Genomic DNA, 13,797 nt, shown 5'->3' with positions numbered 1-13,797 from the left:
AGTGTTGTTCTTGGCTTTCAAACTCATCTTTTTTGACATTGTTTTAGGTATTCCAGTTTTCTTTGTGAAGTGTTGATATGGTGTAGTTTTCCGTTTTTTTTTTCTTTTACTTTTCCCTGTTTGTGTTTATATTTGATGTGCATTTTGTGTTGGCAGCATTTATTAAGTCTTTCTTATTCATTCAATCTGACAAGCTTTGGCTTAATTGGATGTTTAGTCTATATGTACTTACTTTGATTTACGGATGTGTTTAAGTATATCGTTTTAGTGATTGTTTCTTTTTCCCTGCGTATATACAGTACACCTCTGTAACTAATTAGAGTACTCCTTCAAGTGACAGCATATCATTTCACATATATAGTGAGGTTTTACAATGATATGGTTTCATTTCTTCCCTCTTGGCTTGTGCTATTTATTATTGTCATACATTTTAGAAACCACATTTGTTACAGACAGTTATTTTAAAATACATTTAAATATTGACAATTATTTATTTACCCATGTTGTAATATATTCTGATGCTCTTCAATCCTTTGTGTAGATCCATTGTCACATTGATAATTTCCCTTTCAAAAGAATCTTTGAAAACGTTGTAGTGTGAGTCTACTGGTGATGAGTTTTGTGTACATTTTACCCCAGTTTTTATATAAATATTCCTTTACTGTCATTTCACTTGCATCGTTTCTGAAATCTGCTGTTGTGCTTAATTTAATCCCTTTGTATGTAATGTGTCTTTAGTTTCTGGATTTTACAATTTTTTTCTTTATCATTACTTCTGAACAATTGGTTTATGATGTACTCTGGTATATTCTCAAGTTTCTTAATCTTGGGTCTCTTGAGCTTCTTGGAGCTAAAGGTTTATAATTTTTAACAGATTTGGAAACTTGCAACAATTCCTTTTAAAATATATTTTATCTCCCTCTTTTGTCAAGAGATGTTGCTTTAACACAGCAAATATCTTTATGTGCGCTAAGAGGACAGTAAAAACATATGTAAGAATTTCTTCTTTACCTGTTTAAACTATTCATTTATATGGTTTATGTTTTATAATGGGCCACATAGGCCCATCCATTTTCAATGTCTTTTAAACATGAAGTTACTTATATAGAAAACTACAGGTGGCCTTGGATGAAGGTAATCATAACTTCTTAAGTGATCACAGTCATTTTGAAGTGCTTTTTTAAAAATATTTTATTTATTTATTTATTTGAGAGAGGGAGAGCACAAGTAGGGGTGAGGGTCAGAGAGAGAGGGAGAAGTAAGCTCCCCACTGAGCATGGAGCCTGACACAGGGCTTGATGCCAGGACCCAAGATATTGACCTCAGCTGAAGGCACCCTTTTAATAGGCTGAGCCACCTAGGCACCCATTGAGGGCTTTCTTCTTGCGACTCTCGTATTTTTGTTCCCTTTAACCTGACCACTACATCTTTTTGTAATCTCCATGCTAATGTCCGCACAGCAGAAGTAGGGATGATATAGGGATTCAGCAGGGCTTTTGCTGGGCTTCCTTCTCTTCTTCTTATTTATTATTTCCTTAGGCCCTTCCACCTACTCCATTGCTTCAAGTATGATCTGTCGTCAATTCTCAAGTGTACATCTTATTTGAGTGTTAAACCCGTGTGTAGTAACCTGTGCTTACTATATACTTATACTTGTGTTTCTCATGAGTATTCAAACTCAGTACCTAAAAATGTACTTCTGATCTTACCTCTAAGCCTCCATCTGTCCCAAGGCAATATTTTATACAGTCTTCAGATTTCAGACCATGGATTCTTGCATGAGATATAGTCTCCCTCACTTTTAATATGCAATGTAAGAACACAGAGAACAAGGACCGTATCTGAATTATATTCTTAGTAACTAGCATACATTTAATCATTTATTCAACTTGTATTCAGTCATTGATTTCACAAGCATTTATGGTCTCTCCTGTACACCTAGCACTGTTTGGACACTGGAAATACAACAATGAGCACATCAGGCAAAAGTTCTTGCCCTTCTGCTCCTTATATTTTAGTGAATGTAGGCTGACTTAATAAATAGATGAGCAAAATATACCTTTCAGTGCATGTGGGCTGACTAAATAAATAGATGAGCAAAATATACAGTCAGTATATAGTGATTGATGCTGTGCAGAACAGGGAAACAGAGAAAGTGTTAGAATATCATCTGTGCTTTGGGGGAATATTGTTGAACACTATTTTTAAATACTGTAGTCAGGGAGACCCAAGGAGGGAACGAGCTAAGTGGTCGGAGGAACAACAAGCAAAAAGTCCCAGAGACAGTGGTTCATGGTTTTGAGAAGCTGTTAGGGAGGCAGCTCTGACTAAGGGACTGAAGGAGGAGATCCGATATGCAAGGAATCCCACCTACACAAACAAATTCCTCTCTCCTCTGGGCTTATTGATGAGTTTTAACCTAACCCTTCTACATTGATTTTACATGTTTTTGGGTTTTCCACCAGGCCTATTAGAATAATGGGATCAAGATTTATGTATGTTAGAGTCTCATTTTCTAGTTCTGTGCTGGATATAACATAAATTTCAGTAAATATGTTTGAATGCCTGAGGGAAAGGTTAAAGCATAATGGTTACTGTCAATATTTTTTAACAGTTGCTTTTTAATCTCATTTTACCTTTCTAAAGTCAATGCACTGTCAGTAAATACCGATGCTTCTTCCTATCAGCCACACATCTTTAAATAAGTATTTATTTTCTATCACACTGAGTCTAAAGGGATTTAATCAGGAGCAGACAATGAGATGTAATGCTCAGTCTTCAGCATCATGGCTGGGGGCAGTAAGAGGGAAACCATACAGTTCATATCTTCAGGCATGTCCAGAGAGAGAATTAGGACTGTAATTTTATCTCCAAGTCCCTGCCTTCCAGCAGTGATTTTGAACATTGGTGGTTGAGAGAAGTCAAGCTAGAGTACAATTACTTGCATCTCTCTACTACCCTCCTCAGTAACTTCCTAATTCCCTCTTTAATCTCCTGGGTTCGTATCCCATAGACAATGGGATTGAGAGCTGCAGGAATTACATGGTGTAGGACATTAAGTAAGATGGGAATCTCAGGGGAAACTTTTTTTTTGGCAATGTGGGTAAAAACCAAAACCAGCAGGATGGTGCTAAAGAAGAGGATGAGAATGAAGTGAGAGCCGCATGTGCTCAGAGCTTTGGCAGCTGCCCCTTTTGCCTTGAGTCTAAGAACAGTTTTTAGGATGAGGATATAGGAGAGGAAGATGAGGATGAGGTCACAGCTCAGCAGAGTCCAGGCCACAATTAACTGGTATATTTTGTTAAGGGTAACATTATCACAGGAGAGCTTGGACACAGAGAGGTTGGCACAGATACAGTTCTCAATTATATTTTTTCCACAGTAATGCAGCCGGGCCGAAAGGATGGGAGTAGGTGTAGTAAGAAATGTGCTCCGGGCCACGATGAAGAGAACAGCCTTTACCACAAACTGGTCAGTGATGATGGTTGGGTAGTACAGAGGCTTGCAGATGGCGACATAGCGGTCATAGGCCATGGCCAGGAAGGTGCATGATTCCATGGGCAGGAAGCTATTCATGATGAACATCTGGAGGAAGCAGGCAGAGAAGCTGATGGACCTGAGATCAAACCAGAAGATAGCCAGGACCTTGGGGATGACAGTGAGGCAGAGCACGATGTCCAAAAGGGAAAGGAGGCCAAGCAAGTAGTACATGGGCTCGTGCAGAGAGGCCTCTAGCTGTATAGTGATCAGGAGGACGGCATTGGCCCCCATGGCGACGAGGAAGAGGATGCTGAGGGGCAGAGATAGCCAGTGCTGCCAGCTGGGAGACCTGACAAAGCAATTCAGGATGAAGTCTGAGACTTCAGTAGAGAGGCAGCTGCTGTTATAAGGTAGCATTAGCAGTGATTTTAGTGAGGCAGATGTCTTTGAGTAGCTGAAGAAGAGATAAGGAGTTAGTCCATCATAGACTCTGAGGACTATGGACTTAGCTTGTAAAATCTATGAGGGTAACATCTACTCTACAGCCCTGTGCCTAGAACATTTTTTTGACACATAAGAGGTGGCTAATAGACAATTATTGAATATATAATGGCTCCATCATTGTTCTTTTGTTCTTTCATCTACTTTTCATCTCACATTTTTTCTTGTGTGAATGTGTCTTTTCAGTTTGTTGATCTGATTAATATTTAATGAATCAAAAATAATTTCAGCAACAAATGTTACTTAAATGAGACACATAAGATCAAAATCTTAGAGTACATTTCAGTTTAAAATTTAAAATGTACAGAAATGCATTCCAAGGGCTAGGTGGGATCCACAGTGAAGCTTTTAAGGAAGTAAATGGTGATAGTATCCAGTGGTATGATGAACTGGGGTACCTAGAACAAATGTCCTATTGAAAATGCATCAATTCATTTCTATGATTATGTCTGTATCTAATCTCTCTTTATCAATACCCAATCCCATAGTCATACCCACACATATACCTGTTCCTACGCCTATTTTTATATTTGACTGTCTTGAATACACCTATGAGCAGGTAAAAAAGAAAGAATTTTCAGGCTAAGGATTGAATGAAATCCAAACACTGAAATCAAATATTGGTGTTGGCTTTCAACCTGAGCGCACTTGTAGCATTCCATGAACTTAATCACCCATCTCCATTACCTGGGGAGCTTGAAAATCTAAAATCCAGGGACAGAAGATAAATCTAGGTTTAAGCAGGTAGAGAATGTAGTAGGGGGTTTCCCAATTAGATAGGACTTTACAAAAGTACATCCTGAATAAAACATTGTGCACTAGAAATGAACCCATTTCTTTACCTTGATTTCTCACTTTCACCTGGAACTTCATACACAACTGACTACCTCAAAGCTTGTTATGTGAGAGAAAACTTCCCCATAAATACTGAACCATAGGCTGGTCCTCATGTGACTTTGCAGGCTGAGTTCACACTGTTTGTCTCAGAAAGAATTTGAAATCATCCTATATTCGTAGCCGTTTCAGAAAATAACAGAAACAAACCCAACTCCTTTCTTGAGGAAGAAACTTTCATCTCATGCCTCAAAAAATTTTAACACAGAAACAGCTGAAGAAATTGAGTTGCTTGTAGTAAAAAGACAATTTATTTAAAGAGAAAAAAATTATAAGTGGAAGGCCTCAAGAGTGTCAGCCAAATCTCTGCTACAGAAACTTAAAACACTGGAGTTATTTGATAAAGAATATTGAAAAACATTATTTTAGCTAAGTTTTAAGTTAAAAAAAGCTTGAAAATAAACACAAAGAAATAAATACATACCAAAGAAGAATCAGTCCTATATCCTAGAAACAAAATATTATATATAATAGTTAAAATTAACAAGACAAGATATAGACTTAGGGGTAGGTTAGCCACACTTCCAAAAGATAATTAGTAAGCTAGATTATAGAACTTAAGAAGTTTTTTTAGAATGAAGCTTCCCAAGGAAACACTGATAATGCAAATGTGTAGTTAAGAGCAAGAGCATGGGATTTTGAATAGACAGAGTTGTTCTCAGGTTTTTTATTTTCTTAGGATTAAGAAGATGAAGTCACGAATTAATATTTTGCTCTGGGCACTGGCATCTGTAAAAAGTAACAAAGCAGATTTGAATAAAAACCAGATATATTTGAAATAAAAAAAAGAATATAAAGAATAAGAATTCAGTGATGAATTAAACAGTAGATTAGGGCCAGCTAATGGGAAAGTCTGTAAATTGTCAGAAGAGTGGTCAGAAGAATCTACTGAGAATGAAGATGGAAAGAAAATAAAAACAGACTGAAAATACTGAAGAAGATATAAGAGCAATAGTGGGTGGAATGGGAATATCTAACACATAGAATCAAAACTCCAGGTTGAAGAAGAAAGAGAATGAGACAGAGAAATCGGAACTTTTCAGGAGAGATGAAATACATCACTAACCAGATTCAGGAATTTCAATAAATCTGAAATGGGATAAATAAAAATAGATGCACACCTAGATATCATGGTCTAACTTCAAGTACCAGAGACAAGGAGACAATCTTAAAGATCAGTATGATTATTACAATCAGAATGGGTGTGAGGACACCTGAATGGTTCAATTTGTTATGTGTTATGTGTGACTCTTGATCTCAACTCAGTTCTTGATCTTGTGAGTTTAAATGGGTTTGGGCTCCATGCTGGGTGTGGATCCTACTTAAAAAGAAAAAAAAAATTGGTGTCTGTAGGGCCATCTGTACTAGAATTCCAGCTTAAGGGCTGCAAAGTCACCACAGGATTCTTGGCCTCTTTTTTGAAGAGTACTCTTACTGTCACAGCACTTTCATGCTTTCCTCCTAACTCCATGTAATTGTACCATTCTGCCCTTGTTTCCCCATTTGCTAGGTTTCTTTAACCAGGTTAATAAGGTCTCTATGTCCATTTTGTGCACTACTCCAGGTAGTCTTCTCTGGGGCAGCAATTATGACTTCTAAGGGGCCATTGCACAAGGGACCTTTCTCAGTGTCTCAGCCTGTAAGATTGTTGTTCTTGGTGTCAATAGGGGCCACGTCTATGCAGAGACTTTTCTAAATAATCTTTTTGGGTACTATGTTGGAGTATGTAGAAGGTGGATACAAATCTGTGTTAATCTCAAAAAATTATTGGGTCTGATGCCAAAGCTGTCAGTGGGGCCTGGAGGCAAGAGAAAGGGATGAAAAGTGAAAAATAATGATGAGGGGAATGGAGAAAGTCATTGAGTGGAAATTGGGGCTCTAAGCTTGCTTCCCTTAGGGGCTCTGTTGATCTGGAGGAAGATACAGTGGGGGTGAATGTAGGCCTTTCAGATGAAGGATAGGCTGAGAGAAAGTAGAAGGGTTCAGGAGAACAGAAGCATGCATGCACAGAAAATAGATGGTGGACAGAAGATGGAAACAGAGAAGAAAAAACTGAAATTAAAGCAGAAGAGATTAGAGGGAGAATACAGAGGAGGAAGGAAACAAAAGAAGTAAAGGACAGAACAGAAAGCAGAGCAGGTACTTCTAGGGAATGAGAAAGGCAGTACAAGGCAGATTAGCAAAGATTTCCAAGTAGTGGCAAGTCAAGAAGTGTGATTGGAAACTTTCTTTCCCTTCCTAACCTGCATTCTCCTTTGCGTTCCCACAGTGTTCAATGAAGGAAGTTCAAGACATCTGATCCCCCGTGATACCCTGCTGCGGATCTTTGAACCCCTATCTGGTCCAGACCTCTCTGCAGAGCGCACGGAAGTCTGGCTCAGCATTGGCACAATCATCTCCATCTGGCCCTGTGTCATTCCTCTCTCTCACCTCCCTTCAGCCTTCTATCTTCAAACCTCAACCCCGTAGCTTTTACAGTTGCAAGCCTGGCTTTAGTCCCACTGCAACCCTTGCTCTGGTCAGGTGTCTAATATGGCACCTCCATTCTCTGCTGGAGCCAAACTTACTGGATGGAGACAGTGACCTTGGCTTTGGAAAGATATTCCTGGCTCTGTCCGAATCTCCTACACTCTGGCTTTCAGAAAGGAGAGTCTATGCCTGAGGTTCAGCTTCTTTGCTTCCCCAGGGAAAGACTGCCTTGCCGGCCCTGAAGGAGCCCAGAATCAGCAGCCCAGCATTTACTTATCCTTCAGGGGAAGTGCTTTCCTCTCAGCTCTTCACATTCTGCAGTCCTTAACCAGAGGCAGTACTGCCCTTGAAGACATAGGGACAGGCTCACAGTTAATTATCCTACACCAGCTGAATGGGTAGAATGTGATCCTTAGGAAATGAAACTGTAGTTAATGATACAAAAGTGAAACCTTAGGGCAAGAAGGATCAAGGCAAAATGTCAGTGAACCAAATTCTGATTTTCCAGAAACTTATTGTTAGAAAATTTGCATAAGATACTTGAAACCAATCATGTGTACTCCTATATTGATACTTTGTAGAAAGTATGAGACACTCAGATCTCCTCCTTGATTTTTGTTTATGACCAGTAGTTCTTTTGAGAAATGTTTTCAAGAGCCCTCTTCTAGTGACACTCTTAATACAAAAATCCAAGAGGATTGCTTATATCTAACTTCCTTCATGATATACCCTCTTAGTGCCTGGCAGGTCAAAGATACGGTTGATGTTGTGGTAATGACTTTTTCTAACTGTTCCCCACCCCTGTGGCCAACAGGCCAAGGTTGGAGATCAGAGGGAGCAGAATTCAACTCCCAGCTGTGTCACTTGACAAGCTGCTTAAAATCTCTGCCTCATATTCCTCATTTGTTATTTGTTGTGAGGAGTAAATATGATCATGTTAGCAAAGCACGTAGTGGTTATTACATTATTACAATTACTATTACTATAAAATTTGGTTTGCCAGCATTTTTTCATGCATGTACGTAGAAAACCATTAGTCAACAATAAATGATTACATACCTGCTGCTAATCTTCTTGGAGCCTTTTACATAGAACTGCTCCTGTCAGAAGCTGTTTGATCTCAAACAGGTGCCTACTATTTGGAGCACCTTTACTTACAACTGTTGGTTTTACTCTCATTTTCTTTTTATAATTTTCTTTGCTCACACCATCTTAATAAATGTTTCAGACACCAGCAGTCACAAGCACCTCTGGGGTAGCTTTGGTTCATCTTTTTTATATTATTACCTGCCTCTTGGGGATGACCCTCCATGCACCACCCCTCCAAAGTCAATTCTGTATATGCCTAAGAGCTAGTTTTTTTTTTTTTTTAACTCATACATCCCAGTGCCTGTAGAGCTATTTTCATTTGGTCGATAACCAAGATAAACTTAATTCAATGAAATTTAAATTATATAGGCTTTCTTTTTATTGTGTTGAATTGATTCATGTTGGGTGGTTGGGATTGGAGTGCTTTTCATGCCCATAACCCTCTAACAAGGTCAGTTTCAGGGCAACAAATGAACACTTGGGTCCCTAGAAGCTTTAGGTAATCACCATTTCCTCTCTTCTATGCTCTTTCCAATACAAAGTCCGTTGCACATTTTTTGTGATCTAAACATTTATCGTATCATATTATTTTTTTATTCAATTATCATATTATGATACTTCCCTGTAAAAGCAAGCTTTGTTGAATGTTTTCTGAGAGTTTATTCTCAGCATAAAAACTATTTATTAACCTTTCCATATCCCTTAGGAGATCTTGATGTTGGAAAGAGGCTCAGGGGGCTGCCAATATTTACTGCTTTCTATGGAAGTCATCTCAACATCAGAATTCTGTCTTCCACATATGGCTAACAACTGTTCTAGCACCGACATGTCACTGGGGAACACAGTATTAGATAAAACTTGAAAGGTGAGCTGTTCACTTCCCTTCAACAATAGATGGTGCTTAGCCTTCACATGACTAACAAAATCCTCTAGAATTCTGATGCACAAATTCTTCAGTTCCCATTCAATCCTTTTACACCCTGCCTTAAACAAGAATGCTTGTTTCCTGTAGCGTAATACTTTTATTTTCCCAGACTTCAGTAACTATAGTTAGAGGTTGCAATTTTTTTCTGCTCTTACTTATACTTCTAGCCTCATCTCCACAAAGAATTGAACAAGTAATTAAAAAATTTATCAAAGAATGGAGAGTTGTGGGCTGGAAACAACTATTGGAAAGGCAAAGCTAAGGTATAAGTTTGATAAGGCAGAAGCAACGTAGCTGAGAGATGTCCTCCTGAATAACTTGGGAAATAAGACTGAGAAATAGGTAGTAGCCACAAGTGAATGGTCAACATATGGACTAAGAGAAGGATTTCATGACATCTGGAAACTCCAGCATGAAAGCCAATGTTGCTATGAACCAGAGAGAAAAAAAGTAACAGAGGGTTTCTCCTCATTGTAATAACTCCTGTGACTTACCAACTGTTCCTTTAAGACGTTCCCACTGTACAGTTCAATAACATCTCAAAACACCAGCAGGCCCTGTTTTATTATTTACTAGGAAGGAATAAAGGATTGACAATATAAAAAATGCCTTATTCTACCAACATTTATTGAATACTATTTTTTTTTCTTTTAAGAAAGAGCATGTGTTCCACAGAGGCAGGCACGGGGGGAGTGAGAGAGAGAATCTTAAGCAGGCTCCACACCCAGCGCAGATTCTGTGGTGGGCTTGATTTCACAACTCTGAGTTCATGACCTCGTCAGATCCTTAACTAATTGAGCTACCCAGATGCCCCTCTTGAATATTTTATGTTATTCACATACTTTTTCCCCCCTTAATTTTCACAAAAATGCTCTGAGTTAGCTTACGGACTAGACTACTAATGCTCAAAGCAGTTAAGTAAATTGACCTTCAAAAAGCTAATAATTGGAGAAGACAGGGTTAGAAAGAAGATAGATGTAATTCCAGAGCAGAACTCTATAGTAACACTGCATCATCATCATCAGTGCCTATGGAACAAGGAGTCATTGGGAACAAAAATAATCCAAAAGAGGGTAGATCACTATTACCAAATAGACTTTTAAAGGACTTTTACAGTTTTAAAAGGACTTTAAAACATTTTAATTTAATTTAAAAAATTTTTAAACATCTTATTTATTTATTTGTAAAAGAGTAAGCAGGAGGGAAGGAAAAAGACTGTGAAGCAGACTCCACACTGAGCACAGAGCCTGACATGGGGCTCAATTCCATGACCTCAAGATCATGACCTGAGTCCAAATTAAGAATTGGAGGCTTAAACTGACTGAGCCACCCAGGCACTTCAAAGCTTTTTAAAACTTAAATTTGCTTTAACAAATTATGTTTATATGTACATTTCCTAAAATACATTTTGAAGAAAAATGTTTTGAAATAAACCCCTAATATTAAAATTACAGATCCCACACTAGTTGAGAATCACCATCTAAAGTCCAAATAGCAGAATTCAATGATAGTGAGTAAGTCTTGCTTGCCCTTGAGATATACGTATGCCACATGTTAGACTAACCTTACCTTTTACTTGACAGTCCTAATAGTTTTAATGTGTATTCCATTTTTCCAATAGTGCTCTGGGCTATATTTTACTATTTCTGGTTATACATTCGTTCATTTAATAAAATATTTGAGTATGTAATATGTATCAGACATAGTGCTGGGTGCTGGTGATACAGAAATGAATGAGAATTGGTGTTGAGTCAAAAAGTAAAGGTATAACTCCAAATGGATGTGGTGAGTTAAATGATAATCCATACATGGGAAGTCTAGAGACACAGATTTGGTGCCCCAAATCAACCTAGAGTGGTGGAAGTGTTACCCCGGGGAAGGCTTCTCAAAGTTTCTGGACCATAGCTTATTTGAAAAGTAGAAGCCATGGAGACTGGAGGCTAAAATGAAACTTTTAGACCTATGAGCAGTAAAAGCAGAGGCCTGGGTCAAAGAAGTACATTAGTTATGTTGGGATCTATAAGCAGCCTACTGCTGCCACAGAGAAGTTTAAAATAGGAATAGAGTGTTATGTAACTTCAGTTACATCAGTACCCATAGTAAGAAGGAGAGACTGAGAAGACAGCTCATCTCAGCTCATGCAAGAGAGAAAAAGGGAAAACATGTGATTTGCCAGTTGCAAAGGAAGAATGTATTGGAAGATAGGCCTTTGGAGTCAGACCGCCTGAGTTTAAATCCAATCTCCATCAATCAGTTTCTTGTGTAATATTGGGCAAGGTGCCTATTCTTTCTGAATGTCAAATTCATCAGCTATGAAATGAGAATAATAATGTCATCTTCAAGCATCTTGGGAGAGTCAATGAGATGATGTAGGTATTGATTCAATTTCACCTACACATATCAGATCCTCAAAAACTGCTTACTGGGAGCAAGAGCTATGCATTCAAACGTTTTGCTATTATTAATAGAAATCCATACACATTGTTTGAGATATGTGTAAAAACTTATGAAAGGCCATGCTATGAGTATAAATACAAAAAATACATGTCAGAATTTGTGCCTAGTTGCTAACAATGTGCACACATTAGTAAAAATTTGTTTGTTGTTTGTGCCTACTGCGTGCTCTGACTTGCCAATGAATTCCATCCCATGTGAATAAAGAGTTCTCAAGTAAAAACACATTAAGTTTATTGGTTTTTAGAGAAAAAAAAACATTTTTTAGGTCACCTAGGTGGCTCAGTCAGTTTAAGCATCCAGACTCTTGATTTCAGCCCAGGTCACAATCTCATGGTCATGGGATCATGTCCCCCATCAGGCTCTGCACTCAGTGGGGAATCTACTTGAGATTCTCTCTCTTCTCTCTCTCATTCTGCTCCTCTCCAATTCTGTCTCTCATGCTCTCTCTCTTTTTAAAATAAATAAGTAAATCTTTTAAAAAAGAAAAAATACCTTTTAATAATTAATTCATTAAGATATACTGCAATATACATTTTATTAAAACATAGAATGAAGACAATAGTCAAGATGACTTTAACAATTCTTTAGGTTGAACTTGATAGAAATTTTGAAGATGGCAAACTTAAATACTACTAAAATAATCCTGAACTATTTATATTAACTTCTAAAATTATTTTTCTTTTTCCAAATATTTATTGTGGTGGAATAGAGATGACACAAAATTTATTATGAAAACCATTTTAATATACAGTTTATTGGTATTAAGCACATTCGTATTGCTGAGTGAGCATAAACATCTACCTCTAGAATTCTTTTCATCTTGCAAAACTAAAACTCTGTAAGTATTAAAGAAAAATTCCCCATGACCTTCTCCCTTCTGTCTCTGAAAGCTGCTGAGATGTTAAATCATTATTATTGTTCACAGTGGTCACTATTTCATAACATGCAATTATCTGGTGAATGTTTCAAAACCATCTGAAATAAAAACAAAAGAGGGCTTTATGCAAAAAAAATCATCCAGAGTTTAGCAGTAGTTGCAGTAACCGTGCAGCATAGAACTAGTTCTCTGGACTAAATTTACAGAAGTTTTGTCCTCTGCTTTGTTTGTGTTTTATTTTTTAATCTTCCCAGTGATTCTTTGAGCCATTATTTCTCTTTTAGGTTTTATTTATTTATTTATTTATTTATTTATTTATTTACTCAACACACCTACAATTATGTATCATTGCTTGAAACTAAGAATTGTGATTGAAATTACTAGTGAAAAATGTGTGATGGATATATCCTTCATGCAGTAAATATCTATGGAGCATCTCCTATGTGCCCAACAGACTTGACAAAGAGGAAAGACATGGTCTTGTGTTTTCATAAATGAATGTAGAGTGGTAGTTAATATACTGATGCTCAGGTTAGACTAGCTGGTTAGAACTTTGGCCTCATTACTTGCCATACATGAATCATTTGACAGTTGTTTTATCTTTCTGTGCATCCTTTTCCTCCCGTGGAAAAATAATTATAGCATCATCTACCTCACGTTTATGGTGTATGTTAAGTGAGGTAACATATACAGGACTAAATGTGGTGCCTGATATATAGTTCTTTGCAAATATTATAAGGAACCTTTAGTAGAGAGTGTAATTGTGTAGAGGGAGTGGTAGGCATTGAACCATTAGAGACAGGTGTGGTCAGTTTCAAAGAAGAGGAATTTTGGGGTGCTATAGAAACCACTGATCAATGTCCCTCAGAAATAAGGACACATGGGATGCCTGCGTGGCTCAGTGGTTGTTTGCCTTAGGCTTGAGGTGTGATCCTGGGTCCTGAGATGGAGTCTAGCACTGGGCTCTCCCCAGGGAGCCTGCTTCTCCCTCTGCCTATGTTTCTGCCTCTCTGTGTCTCTCATAAATAAGTAAATAAAATCATTTTTTAAAAAAATAAAGGAATAAAGACACAAAGCACTTTAAAAATTATTGGAAAATTGAATC

General features: G+C 37.7%; 1 protein-coding gene across 1 annotated transcript; it reads right to left on the bottom strand.

Moving 5' to 3' along the window:
• Window positions 1–2,937: 2,937 nt before the first annotated feature.
• On the bottom strand, window positions 2,938–3,897 carry LOC112667380 (olfactory receptor 56A3-like). The gene has a single exon (XM_025458957.3). It carries the CDS (start codon window positions 3,895–3,897, stop codon window positions 2,938–2,940), a length of 960 nt encoding a protein of 319 aa, XP_025314742.3.
• Window positions 3,898–13,797: the final 9,900 nt, after the last annotated feature.

The sequence above is a fragment of the Canis lupus genome, chromosome 21 (assembly GCF_003254725.2).
Source record: "Canis lupus dingo isolate Sandy chromosome 21, ASM325472v2, whole genome shotgun sequence".
Lineage (NCBI taxonomy): Eukaryota > Metazoa > Chordata > Mammalia > Carnivora > Canidae > Canis > Canis lupus.
Note: the sequence above shows the minus strand (reverse complement) of the source record. Positions and strands in the feature narration are given on the sequence as shown.

What these genes read in the sequence shown, in the direction of transcription:
- LOC112667380 (XM_025458957.3), bottom strand. Translation starts at nt 3,897, where the DNA reads ATGCTACCTTATAACAGCAGCTGCCTCTCTACTGAAGTCTCAGACTTC.